Source organism: Eretmochelys imbricata, chromosome 17 (genome assembly GCF_965152235.1).
Source record: "Eretmochelys imbricata isolate rEreImb1 chromosome 17, rEreImb1.hap1, whole genome shotgun sequence".
NCBI lineage: Eukaryota > Metazoa > Chordata > Testudines > Cheloniidae > Eretmochelys > Eretmochelys imbricata.
The window spans coordinates 23,732,424-23,745,694 of NC_135588.1; the positions used below are offsets into that span (position 1 = coordinate 23,732,424).

The 13,271-nt window shown below is 56.3% G+C and overlaps 1 protein-coding gene across 2 annotated transcripts; it reads right to left on the bottom strand.

Moving 5' to 3' along the window:
* Nucleotides 1–4,320: 4,320 nt before the first annotated feature.
* On the bottom strand, nucleotides 4,321–9,276 carry ABHD11 (abhydrolase domain containing 11). Of its 2 annotated transcripts, XM_077836750.1 has the most exons (6): nucleotides 9,131–9,276; nucleotides 7,781–7,916; nucleotides 7,512–7,685; nucleotides 6,238–6,408; nucleotides 5,735–5,916; nucleotides 4,321–5,516 (listed from the first exon to the last, which is right to left on the bottom strand). In XM_077836750.1, the coding sequence occupies exons 1-6, from the start codon at nucleotides 9,259–9,261 to the stop codon at nucleotides 5,378–5,380; spliced, it is 933 nt and encodes a 310-aa protein (XP_077692876.1). In that variant the 5' UTR covers nucleotides 9,262–9,276; the 3' UTR covers nucleotides 4,321–5,377. The 2 variants fall into 2 exon arrangements, with proteins under 2 accessions (XP_077692876.1, XP_077692877.1); XM_077836751.1 differs by lacking the exon at nucleotides 6,238–6,408.
* Nucleotides 9,277–13,271: the final 3,995 nt, after the last annotated feature.

Genomic DNA, 13,271 nt, shown 5'->3' on the forward strand with positions numbered 1-13,271 from the left:
GAACGGGGGCCTGACGATATGTACCCAGAACCACTCGCGGCAATGTTTTAGCCCCATCAGGCACTGGGATCTCAACCCAGAATTCCAATGGGCAGCGGAGACTGCGGGAACTGTGGGATAGCTACCCACAGTGCAATGCTCCGGAAGTCGACTCTAGCCTCGGTACTGTGGAAGCGCTCCGCCGAGTTACTGCACTTAATGCACTTAGAGCATTTTCTGTGGGGACACACACACTCGAATATATAAAACCAATTTCTAAAAAACCGACTTCTATAAATTCGACCTAATTTCGTAGTGTAGACATACCCTAGAAGATGTAAAAGGAAACTTAGTTTGATAGCATCCTGTCTGGAAAGAACTCACTTATCAATACTGGGATGTGAAATCCTCACTTCTGTATTGTCTTGTCATTATAGTTCCCACTTTGCTATTGTTTATTGGCATGGTCTCTGTCTGGTTCTGTGATTGTTTCTGTCTGCTGTATAATTAATTTTGCTGGGTGTAAACTAATTAAGGTGGTGGGATATAATTGGTTAGCTAATCATGTTACAGTATGTTAGGATTGGTTAGTTAAATTTCAGTAGAATGATTGGTTAAGGTATAGTTAAGAATATTACTATATAAATTAGGGGCAAACAGGAAGTAAGTTGGGATTCGAAAATAAGGAAAATGGAACTTGTATTTAAGCTTACAGGAAGTTCACCGCAATAAACATTGAATTGTTTGCACCTTCGGACTTCGGGTATTGTTGCTCTCTGTTCACGCGAGAAGGACCAGGGAAGGAAGCGGGTGAAGGAATAAGCCCCCTAACACACTGTAGACCCTGTCTCCACTGAGGGACTTTGCTGGCCCAGCTGTAGTGCCATTAGGGTGACCAGCCAACAAATGTGAAAAATCGGGACGGGGGTGGGAGGTAATAGGAGCCTATATAAGAAAAATTTCAGAGTAACAGCCGTCTTAGTCTGTATTTGCAAAAAAAAAAAAAGGAGGACTTGTGGCACCTTAGAGACTAACCAATTTATTTGAGCATGAGCTTTCGTGAGCTACAGCTCACTTCATCGGATGCAAAAAAGAAAGAAAGAAATGCATAAGAAAAAGACCCCAAAATTGGGACTGTCCCTAAAAACTTGGGACATCTGGTCACCCTAAGTGCCATTGCCATGCCGCTCTAGTCCCCATGGCCTTAGTCTCACCCTTTCAGGCAGGTTTCAGAGTAGCAGCCGTGTTAGTCTGTATCCGCAAAAAGAAAAGGAGGACTTGTGGCACCTTAGAGACCAACAAATTTATTTGAGCATAAGCTTTCGTGAGCTACAGCTCTCTAAGGTGCCACAAGTACTCCTTTCCTTTCAGGCAGGTTTTCCAGACTTCAAATCATTCCTATGGCTCTTCTATGAACCATCCTAATTTGTCAGCACCTTTTTTGAAGTGTGGACACCACAACTGGTCTCACCAATGCCCCACACAGAGCTAATACCACCTCGCTGCTCCAACTCAAGATTCCCCTTGTACCTCCAAGGATCGCATTAGCCCTCTTAGCCACAGCATCACACTGGGAGCTCACGTTCCTTCAGGGACACTTCTCCTTTCCTGCTGCTTGGATACCTCCTTGCAGTCCCCTTCCCTCTTAGCTCAGGGGGTTGCATGAAGTCCCTATGACTGGACAGCCTGACACTGCTGCTCCTTGGAAATTAAAGCTTTCACTCCCATAATAAGCACAGGGCAATGAATAGCAGCAGAGAAGGAAAAGGCAACTAGGTCACCAGGAGACCAGCAAGCACTGCTGCACTGGCCCAACGCACTCACTGACACCAAGGGCTGCTTCTATCTTCCAGTGCTGAGGGAGAAACCTTCCCCTCCCACTGTGCCTGCCTACAGCCTGGGACTGAGAACTGAGTCTGGAGCGTTGGGACTGGGACAGACAGGGACCCAGGCACTCCTTAGTGGAGTCTCCAAGCCCGGCAGAAAAGGAATGGTCAGGCTGTGCTTCTGCCTTGGAGGATGCACACTGGACTGTTAACATGGATCATCAATAACCCCGGGAAAGTTCCAGAAGATGGGAAGAAAGCTAATGTTGGGCTAATATTCAAAAAGGGTAAACGGGATGATCCGGGTAATTACAGAGCCATCAGCCTGACATCAATCCCAGGCAAGAAAATGGAATGGCTGCTGTGGGACTCGATTAAATAAAGAATTAAAGGAGGATAATGTAATAAATGCTAATCAACAGGGGCTTATGGAAAACAGATCCTGCCAAGTTAACTGGATATCTATTTTGATGAGATTACAAATTTAGTTGATCAAGGTGACAAGTAGAAAAGGAGTACTTGTGGCACCTTAGAGACTAACCAATTTATTGTTGATGCAATAGACTTCTATAAGGCATTTGACTTGGTACCACCTGACATTTTGATTAATAAACTAGAACAATATAAAATGAACATGGCACATATTAAATGGATTAAAAGCTGGCTAACTGATAGGTTTCAAAATGTAACTACATGAACAATCATCATCAAGCAAGTGTTTTTAGTGGGGTCCTGCAGGAATCGGTTTTTGGCCCCATGCAATTTAACATTTTTATCAGTGATCTGGAAGAAAACATAAAAACCTCACGATAAACTTTACAGATGACAAAAAGACAGGGGAGTGGTAAATAACTAGAGCCCTGCGTGGATACAAAACTTGTATCTGCATCTGATCTTCAATCCGTAAAAATCATTCACAGATGCAGATATCTGGATATAAAGCAGATATCTGCAGATTTACAGGGTTCTATAAATAACAAAGACAACAAGTCACTGACACAGAGCAATCTGGATTGCTTAGTAAACTGTGCACAAGCAAGCAACATAGAACAATGGAGGTTGGGATCCTTTGTGGATCTGGGCCGAAGTACCTCCCTGGGGTTCAATAACCCAGCAGACAAAGCTATAATAAGATCCAATGGCTGAAAGCTGAAGGTAGAGAAATTCAGACTGGAGATAAGCTGCACATTTCTAACTGTGAGGGTAATTAACCATTGGAACAATTTACCAAAGGAATTAAAAAATCAATATTGGATGTTTTTCTAAAAGATCTGCGGTATTCAACCAGGAATTATTTCAGGGAAGTTCTCCGGCCAGTGGTATGCAGGTCAGACTAAATGTTTAAATGGTCCCTTCTGGTTTAGAATCTATAATCTATCCTAATGAGGCACTTGCCGCTCCTGCGGTGAGCATGTTCTACTCCAGCAATTTGGAACCAAAGAATCTATAGCTCTGGAGCCTGGGAAATAGCAAGGTCAGTGCACCCCTTGTTCCAGGCTGTGCGCATCCCAGTCCAATTCCCAGAAGGAGACTGCGTCCAGGAGCACAAGGAATAGGAACACAGGAATTGCCAGACTGGTCCATTTAGCCCGTACCTTGTCGGGCAGTGGCCATCATCAGATGCTTCAGGGCAGATGCAGGAACCCCGCAGTTAACCCTGGGATAATCTGTCCCGGTAAAGATCTCCTCCTAATCCAAAGATGGGCAAACTATGGCCCGCGGGCCACATCCAGCCCGCAGGACCATCCTACCCAGCCCTTGAGCTCCCAGCCGGGGAGGCTAGCCCCCGCCCCTCCCCCGCTGTCCCCCCTCCCCCGCAGTTATGCTGCTGCGCAGGCAGCACAGCTTCCACCCACCCACCTCCCAGGCTTTCCAATAAGCCTGTCCTGCCACTCTGAGTGGCATGGTAAGGGGGCGGGGGGTAGATAAGGGGCAGGAGGTCCCGGGGGGCAGTCAGGGGACAGAAAGTGGTTGGATGGGGAAGAGGTTCAGGAGCAGGGGGGCGGTCAGGAGACAGGGAGCGGTGAGGTTGGATAGGGGGTGGGGTCCCAGCAGTGGGTGGGTTGGATAGGGGATGGGGTCCTGGGGTGGCAGTTAGGGATGGGGATCCCGGGAGGGGGCAGTCAGGGGACAAGGGTGGGGGAGTTGGGGGTTCCGGGGGCCTGTCAGGGGCCAGGGGTGTGGATAGGGGTTGGGACAGTCAGGGGACAGGGAGGTTGGATATGGGGTGGGGTCCCGGGGGGGGGGGGGGGGGCGCGGATGGTTGGGGAGGGGGGTCCCGGGAGGGGGCGGTCAGGGGACAAGGAGCAGGGGGTGGTTGGATGGGTCAGGGGTTCTGAGGGGGGCTGTCAGGGGGTGGGAAGTGGGAGAAGGCGTATAAGGGGCAGGGGCCAGGCTGTTTGCAGAGGCACAGCCTTCCCTACCCGGCCCTCCATACCGTTCTGCAACCCCGATATGGCCCTCGGGCCAAAAAGTTTGCCCACCCCTGTCCTAATCCCTAATGATCAGAGAGCAGTTAAGCCTCAAAGCAGGAGGGTTTAATTTCCCTTCCCAAACTCCTCTTTTAACAATAATTGTTGAGTCTGGAAGTTTTTGTCATCCAGCTAAATGCCCAGTCCTTATTTGAGTCTTGATAAGCACGTGGCCTCAATGATGTCCGTGGAAGTGAGTTCCACAGTCTTATGTGTTGGGTGAAAAGGTATTTCCTTTGATCTGATCTGAGTTTCCTGACTTTTAATTTCATTGATGTCTCCTGATTCTTGTGTTGTGAGGCAAGGAGACACTCTGGACTCTCATTCTGCTAAGGCTGAGAGAACATGATGCCCAATTCACTGCTGCCCCACTCCCCTTGTCTTCCCTCTGGGAGAAGGCCTGTAGGTTTAGATGCCTCTGTGCTGATTTGGCTTTATTTTAAATACTGTACAGAGTCCCAGGAAGTTATACACAAAGGCAGTGCAAAAGTAGGCAGAGCTCTGGTTCCAGCCTCTGGTGGAGGATGGGAACCTCCAGCAAGGTTGGGGTTGCACGCTGGAATCTGGACAGATTGGACTCTGATCCCCACCCTAGAGCTCAGAGTCCCTGAGAAACGGACCAGTGAAGGGTCTGTGTGTGCCTGGAGGCAGCTGGGGAAGGCGGCTGGGAATGGGAATAACTTCAAGACCCCAAAGAAAGGATTCAAATAAGAGGGAAGAACAGGGCCAGGGAGCCCCTGGGCCACTGCCCCAACACACTGCGGATGCAAACAGACGGGCATGATAGCCTGTGGGGAGCCTCAACTCCAGATCTGCCCTGGCCCGCTGAAACAAGCACTGAGGCCAAATCATCTCCAGCTGCATGGGGTGAACAGAGATCCTAGCCCTGGCAGCGCAGCCCTGCCTCACTCTCCGCTCTAGCCTGCCACACAGATGGATGGGTCAGGTGCCGAGCCTTCCATCCCAGTGGCCCTGCTTGTGGACAGGGGCCACACCTCAGAACTGATCTGTCCCCAAAAGGATCCCCATGTCCTTCGTGTGGTGATCCAGGAGTAGGCAGCCCTGTGAATCACGCTGTCTCGGCCTGCACAGGAAGGAGCTCTATGGCAGCAGCAGAAAGTTGCAGATGGCAGTGATGAACTCTTGGGATTTATCTGCATGGACCCAGTGGCCAGCACCTGGGATATACTGGATCTCTGCCTCGGGAAAGAGCCGCTCGATCTCTGGGTAGTCCTCAGAGCTGCAGGGGGAAAGAACGTATTGGAGAGCTGGGGCATGGGGCTCACGCTGGGATCCCCCCGCAACACGGTCAGCCCAGGGCTCACGCTGGAATCGTGCCATACACACGCCTATCCATTTCAGGGAGCCCAGGGCTCACTCCACCCCTCAGTACCTGTGGCAACAGAGTGAGAGGGAACAAGCTGTGGGTCTCAGGGCCACAAGAGTCCCAGGACTCACCTGACATAGGGGGAGTCAGATCCTGCTAGAAAGAGTGTGGGTCCTGGGTAAGGCGCGTGGAACACAGGGAAGCCCATGATATTGGCCATATGGTGGGAAATGGCCTCCAGGTTCACCCGCCACACGTAACGGCCCTCGGCCTCCACCAGGTTGGTCAGCAGGAACTGCCTTACCGCCGACACCTGCAGCAAGGATAAAGCATGTCCATTTGTCACAGCGCATACACACATGCCAGCCAGGGATGCCCCAGGACGCTCCATCACACACCCGCACTAGCAGACTGTCACGCCAGATGTCATGTGTCTGCTCCAGCACCCCTTCCTATCACAACAGATGTGCTGGCCACGGTGCCAACTCCCAGTGCGGGCCCTGTTGAGGTTCAGACAGGCATTAGGGCCAGGACTAAGGGCATGGGGATGGAAAAGCACCGGCTGGGGCTGGCGACTCTGGGGCAGCATGCTCCCACTCTGGGAGAGGGGAGGGCTCCTTGTGGGCTACCCTACCTGGACGGCTGGACGTAGCTGATCCTCCGCCAGCCGGCGTGCTGTGGAGCGGGGGATTCCACTCGGGATGCTCACTTTCCTCATGGCAGAGATGTAGGCCAGGAAATTTGTCACAGCCACACTCTCTGTGGGACTGATGTCTACAGACACCAGGCGCTCCACGAGATCTGGCTGGGGACAAAAGCGAGTGTAGGGATCTCACTCCAGCAGAAACCCTGCTCAGGGCCACAAGCATCCCAAGGAATGGTCAGAGCGCCCCACATACAGATGCATCCCCAAGAAAGGCTAGCTCTGGGGAGGAGCTCCTACCCAAGGGCCTTCCAGTCTGACCTGCCTGTCATTCCCCAGCGAAGATTCCAGAACACACAATAGAGCGGACAGCAAAGGCAAAACAGGGCGTTCATATCCAGTTAACAGTTTATCCAGTTCACCCTGCCAAGTGAATGCTCCCAAGCCCTTTATAGACTGTACAGCAGGGAGCTGTCAGCTAGCCCTGAAATGCAGCCACCTCTGGGGTGGAACATGACACAATAACTCTGACTGTGAGAACGTAGATTAACTCCCCGGATGAAATGGCAGGGAGTCACAGGAGACAGAACCCAGCAACCTGACTTATGACAGTGGGTGTTGGAAAATGTGAGGGAATCTTTAAGTGCACAGGCAATGAATTCCTCATTGGAGAGAGAGCATCTGTAGGTGCACAGCAGCCCTAGGACTATGCTGGGAAGTTGCTTCTATGAACAGAAAGAGAGAAGAGCCCCTGGTACCGAACTGCCATTCCATTTCCTGCAGCACTGTGTGCTACCTGGGGTCTGCCATGAGAAGTGGTCAGACGGATCCCACTCAGGTTAGGTGTGAGAAGATCCTAGCTCCCCCTGAATGGATCCCTCCTTAAGGCAAGATCCATTAGCTTCATGCGAGCAGCACTCTGGAGCAGTCATACAGAGGGAGGCTGTCTCAGTGAGCTGTGCTGACTGTGAGCTGAGGGCACAGGCCAGGCCACTGTGCCAGGGGCCCAGAGAAAGGAACAAGCCCCTCCACCTTGCCTTCATTCAGCCTTGCCAAGACAGAACAGGCTGGGCTCTTATTCTTCACAGAAGAACAACTATGACACCACCCAGAGTGCCCTCCTGCACCCCCAGGGAAGGGGGTTTGGGCTCCTCGACAGGCCCTGTGGGGGAGAAACCCATGTGGTGGGGGAAGGGCAAACAGCAGCAATTGCCCCAAACCCTACATCCCGCCGGTTGTTCCCTGGCAGCCACACATGCAGGTACCTGCTGCAGCGCCAGTGTCATGGCGGTCTTGCCGCCCATGCTGTGGCCAACCAAGATGCACTTGGGGAGGCGCAGCTGGTGCAGGAGGCGCTGCACATCCAGGCTCATGGCCTCGTAGCTCATGGTGGGGCTGTGCGGGCTCTCGCCGTGGTTCCGCGCATCCACTGTCAGCACCTGGCAGGGAAGAGAAGCCACTGCAAGCTGGGCAGGGCAGGCCCAGCACTCGGGCCCTTGGCTGCCCCCGGCCCTGCCCTGACCCTCACGCTCACCTTGCGGCCACTCCGCTGCACTAGGGCCCGAGCGATGGCACGGAAGTTGCCCTTGCTACCCAGCAGGCCATGCAGGAAGACGAGTGGGGGCTGCGGTGCAGGCCCATCAAACACCATGTAGGAGAGGGGTAGTGGCCTGCAAAACATGGGCACAAAGCTGGGCTGGGAGCAGGACACTGCTGGGCTAAACACAGGACAGAGGCCAGGAGCAGGACACGGGCTGGGCAGGCTGGACCAGGGACATAGGATTACTATATGTCCGGGTTTTCCCAGACATGACCTCTTTTTTGGTAGTCTGCCCTCAGTTTGGGTGGATTTTTCAAAGAAGAAGAAATATCTGGGATTTTTCCTTATGGAGCAATTGTTGCAGCTCAGAAAGAGTCATCTCCATGCCCCAACTGGTCCCTCCCCTGCACCGCAGCTGACAGGTCCTGCCTGCCCCGGTCCGGCCAGCCAGGTAATCAGAGCTACCAAGTGCCTCTCCACAGGGATGCCTGCCTGCCCCTCCACGACCTCAGACCCTGGCTGGGAGGGTGACAGAGACAGGCCCTGGCTCCCCACCCAGCAGAGAAGAAAAAGACTCACAGGGAGGTGCTCACTGACAGGCTGGTGCCGCATCCCTGCCACCGTGACAGGGAGCGCCACACTGTCCCGCACCTCGAGTGTGAGGCCACAGGTCCCCCCTCCAGCGCCCCGTGAAATACCCCCTCGGCACCCCCCCAGGTCCCCCCTCCAGCACCCCCTGAAATACCCCCCCAGGTCCCCCCTCCAGCGCCCCGTGAAATACCCCCCCAGGTCCCCCCTCCAGCGCCCCGTGAAATACCCCCTCAGCACATACCCCAGGTCCCCCCTCCAGCACCCCCTGAAATACCCCCTCGGCACCCCCCCGGTCACCCATCCAGCACCCCCTGAAATACCCCCTCGGCACCCCCCCGGTCACCCATCCAGCACCCCCTGAAATACCCCCCCGGCACCCCCCCGGTCACCCATCCAGCACCCCCTGAAATACCCCCTCGGCACCCCCCCGGTCACCCATCCAGCACCCCCTGAAATACCCCCTCGGCACCCCCCCCGGTCCCCCCTCCAGCACCCCCTGAAATACCCCCTCGGCACCCCCCCGGTCACCCATCCAGCACCCCCTGAAATACCCCCTCGGCACCCCCCCAGGTCCCCCCTCCAGCACGGCCTGAAATACCCCCTCGGCACCCCCCCGGCAGTTACTCCCGGCCCCAGTGCCCTCTGTTTGGGCACTTGACGTGTCGGAGCCCCGGGCGGGCCGGCCGGGCGCTGGGCGGGGGGGCGGTCCGGGGGGGGCGGGGGGATGTATTGTGGGCGGGGCGGACCGCTTACGTCACCGAAGTGCGCCCGGGCGCGCTGGCGCTGGGGGAGGCGGCCGCGGCGCGGTCGGGCACCCAGGGCCCTGCCGGCAGCTGCGGGGCCCGGACGAAGCTGAGCCGGGGCCGGCCGAGCCAGCGGAGCATCCTGGGGCGAGGCGGCGCGCGGCGGCCACCAAGGTGACCGGCCGCGCGACGCCGCCGCGCGTAGGGGCGAGCCGGCGGGACTCACGGGGGGCGGGCCTTCCCCGGGCCCCGCCCCTCACGCTGAGGCCCCAGCCGCTGGCCGCCAGAGAGTCGCCCCGCCCGGCCCCGCCCACCGCGGGAGGGGTCATGACCTCGGCTGCCACGCGCCGGCCCCAGCGGGGTGGGGTCGAGACGGGCCCTCAGGGAGCGTTGCGAGTGCGCGCTCCCGGCCGGTATCGGTCACGTGAGGCGGTTTGCCCGGGGCGCGGCCGCACTGGGCTCCCTTTGTTCTCCTGAGCGAGCGGCGCCCGCGGGTTCGGGCAGCCCCCCCCGCTCCCCTGTGGGGGCCGGGCCCGGGGTGCAAGCGGCAGCCCCCCCCCCCGCCCCGCTTCCCCGTGGGGGCCGGGCCCGGGGTGCGGGCGGCAGCCCCCCCCCCCGCCCCGCTTCCCCGTGGGGGCCGGGCCCGGGGTGCGGGCGGCAGCCCCCCCCCCCCCGCCCCGCTTCCCCGTGGGGGCCGGGCCCGGGGTGCGGGCGGCAGCCCCCCCCCCCCGCCCCGCTTCCCCGTGGGGGCCGGGCCCGGGGTGCGGGCGGCAGCCCCCCCCCCCCGCCCCGCTTCCCCGTGGGGGCCGGGCCCGGGGTGCGGGCGGCAGCCCCCCCCCCCCCCGGCCCCGCTTCCCCGTGGGGGCCGGGCCCGGGGTGCGGGCGGCAGCCCCCCCCCCCCCGGCCCCGCTTCCCCGTGGGGGCCGGGCCCGGGGTGCGGGCGGCAGCCCCCCCCCCCCCGGCCCCGCTTCCCCGTGGGGGCCGGGCCCGGGGTGCGGGCGGCAGCCCCCCCCCCCCCCCGGCCCCGCTTCCCCGTGGGGGCCGGGCCCGGGGTGCGGGCGGCAGCCCCCCCCCCCCCCCCGGCCCCGCTTCCCCGTGGGGGCCGGGCCCGGGGTGCGGGCGGCAGCCCCCCCCCCCCCCCGGCCCCGCTTCCCCGTGGGGGCCGGGCCCGGGGTGCGGGCGGCAGCCCCCCCCCCCCGCCCCGCTTCCCCGTGGGGGCCGGGCCCGGGGTGTCCCTGCCCCATCCCTGGAGGGGCCAACACTGGTTCATGTTTCTCTGTGAATTATTGGGCAGCACTCCCCCAGCTGTCCTGCCTCTGCCCTGTTACCCTTCATGTGTAGGGGAAACAGCCACCCCACACCAGCCCGTCTCCTGTGGCTGCCCTGGCCAGGTGTCCTCCTCTCCCTCCCTGCCTTGGGGAAGGGGATGCCCTGCCCTGATCAGGAGCCCCCTTCTCCAGCCCTGCTGTGACAGGTGGTTGCCCCAGCCAGGGGCTCTTCTCCCCATCTCCTGCATCGCCCTGGGGAGTTGGCAGCTTGTGAATGGCATGGAGCTTTGGATTTGTGTGAAATGGTTCCTGCTGGTGCTCACTGAGCGTGCCTGGGGTGCTGTGCCACCTCTTCTGCCCACCGTCCTAGCTGGTGTGGGCCTGGCCCTCTGAGGGGGCTGGGGCCTGTGTTAATCATCTCCTAGGGTTTGATGATGAGAGCAGAGAGTGAGAAACCAGCTAAACAGGTGGAGTCTGGCAGGGTTTATGGGCTATCAAGCCATAAAACCACCTGGGACAAGGCCTCAGACCCTTCTGATAAGCCAGGCCATGTGAGGGAACTGGGCTGGGCTGGCTGTGCGTGTGTGACCAGCGCCATTCCAGACTAGCTCTGTGACCTTTGCCCAGGTACCCAGCCCATAGCTGTGGCTCTTGGCCCAGGGAATTTCCAGGGTGGGCAGTGCAGGAAGAAGTTGTCTAATTCTGAGGAGGGATTTGATCTGTGGATTTCTCATGTTGCATGGTATTGGACTTAGGCAGGCCTCTCCTCCGGTATTAAACTGGGCTGTCCTGTCCAACTTTTGTAGGGTTTGTTTCCCATCCAATACTGATACAGAACTGGATGTGGTTTTGTCCTGTATTGGACAAATGCCCTTTTGAAGAGCATGCTGTTCCACCCCTGCTAGGTACATGCAAGGTCATGGTGGGGAGGGGGTGAGGTCATGCCGGCAGGGGCATGCCCACACCATTCCCAGAAGTACTGTCATATCCGGTATCCAGGAATGCATGGGTGGCCACCCTAACTGGAGTGGAAGCAGGCTGTGAGTAATACAGTAGACGCTGCTACTGGGCTCACCAATATGTGAGGCCTCTCTATGGCAGCTGCCCATGGGAAGGCCAGAAGAGCCATTTCAGTCTAAATGTCTCTTCCTCTCCCCAAATTAAAATGTCATAGAATCATAGAATATAAGGGGTTGGAAGAGCCCTCGGGAGGTCATCTAGTCCAATCCCCTGCTCAAAGCAGGACCAACACCAACTAAATCATCCCAGTCAAGGCTTTGTCAAGCCGGGCCTTAAAAACCTCTAAGGAAGGAGATTCTACCACCTCCCTAGAAAACCCATCCCAGGGCTTCATCACCCTCCTAGTGAAATTGTGTTTCCTAATATCCAGCGTAGACCTCCTCCACTGCAACTTGAGACCATTGCTCCTTGTTCTGTCATCTGCCACCCTGAGAACAGCCTAGCTCCATCCTCTTTGTAACCCCCCTTCAGGTAGTTGAAGGCTATCAAATCTCCCCCTCACTCTTTTCTGCAGACTAAATAACCCCAGTTCCCTCAGCCTCTCCTCATAAATCATGTGCCCCAGCCCTCTAATAATGTTCGTTGCCCTCAGCTGGACTCTCTCCAATTTGTCCACATCCCTTCTGTAGTGGGGGGACCAAAACTGGATGCAATACTCCAGGTGTGGCCTCACTGGTGCCAAATAGAATGGAATAATCACTTCCCTCGATCTGCTGGCAATGATCCTACTAATACAGCCCAATATGCCATTGGCCTTCTTGGCAACAAGGGCAGAGGCAGCCTGATTGGATACAATGTTTGAAGACTAATCTTTAGTAGTCTTACATTTCACTTTTTTGTCTCCTAAGTCTGTAACAGTATTTGACAAAATAAAACCAGGAAATGAAAAAGAAAAAAAAACAAGGCACACTGCTGACTCATATCTAGCTTCTTGTCCACTGTAATCCCTAGGTCCTTTTCTGCAAAACGGCTGCTTAGCCAGTCAGTACCCACCCTGTAGCAGTGCATGGGATTCTTCCTTCCTAAGTGCAGGACTCTGCACTTGTCCTTGCAGAACCTCATCAGATTTCTTTTGGCCCAATCCTCCAATTTGTCTAGGTCACTCTGGACCCTATCCCTACTCTCCAGTGTATCTACCTCTCCCCCCAGTTTAGTGTCATCTGCGAACTTGCTGAGGGTGCAATTAATCCCATCATCCAGATCATTGATAAAGATGTTGAACAAAACCGGCTGCAGGACCGACCCTGGGGCACTCTGCTTGATACTGGCTGCCAAGTAGACATTGAGTCATTGATCACTACCTGTTGAGCCCGACAATCTAGCCAGCTTTCTATCTACCTTATAGTCCATTCACCCAATCCATACTTTTTAACTTGCTGGCAAGAATACTGTGGGAGATGGTATCAAAAGCTTTGCTAAAGTCAAGGAATAACACGTCCACTGCTTTCCCCTCATCTACAGAGCCAGTTTTCTAGTCATAGAAGGCAATGAGGTTAGTCAGGCATGACTTGCCCTTGGTGAATCCATGGTGACTACTCCTGATCACCTTCCTCTCCTCCAAGTGCTTCATGGATTCCTTGCGGACCTGCTCTGTGATTTTGCCAGGGACTGAAGTGAGGCTGAGCGGTCTGTAGTTCCCTGGGTTCTTTTTCTTCCCTTTTTTAAATATGGGGACTATATTTGCCTTTTTCCAATTATCTGGGACCTCCCCCGATCACCATGAATTTTCAAAGATAATGTCCTTCTGGCCTAAGTTGTCTCCTGCCCAGACTGGCTCCATGAGGTTGTTCTGGGAAGTTACAGTAGCAATAGCTGAGCGGTGGGGGTGGAGGGTTGCTGTTGGCTGGAGGAGATTCTTCCCTT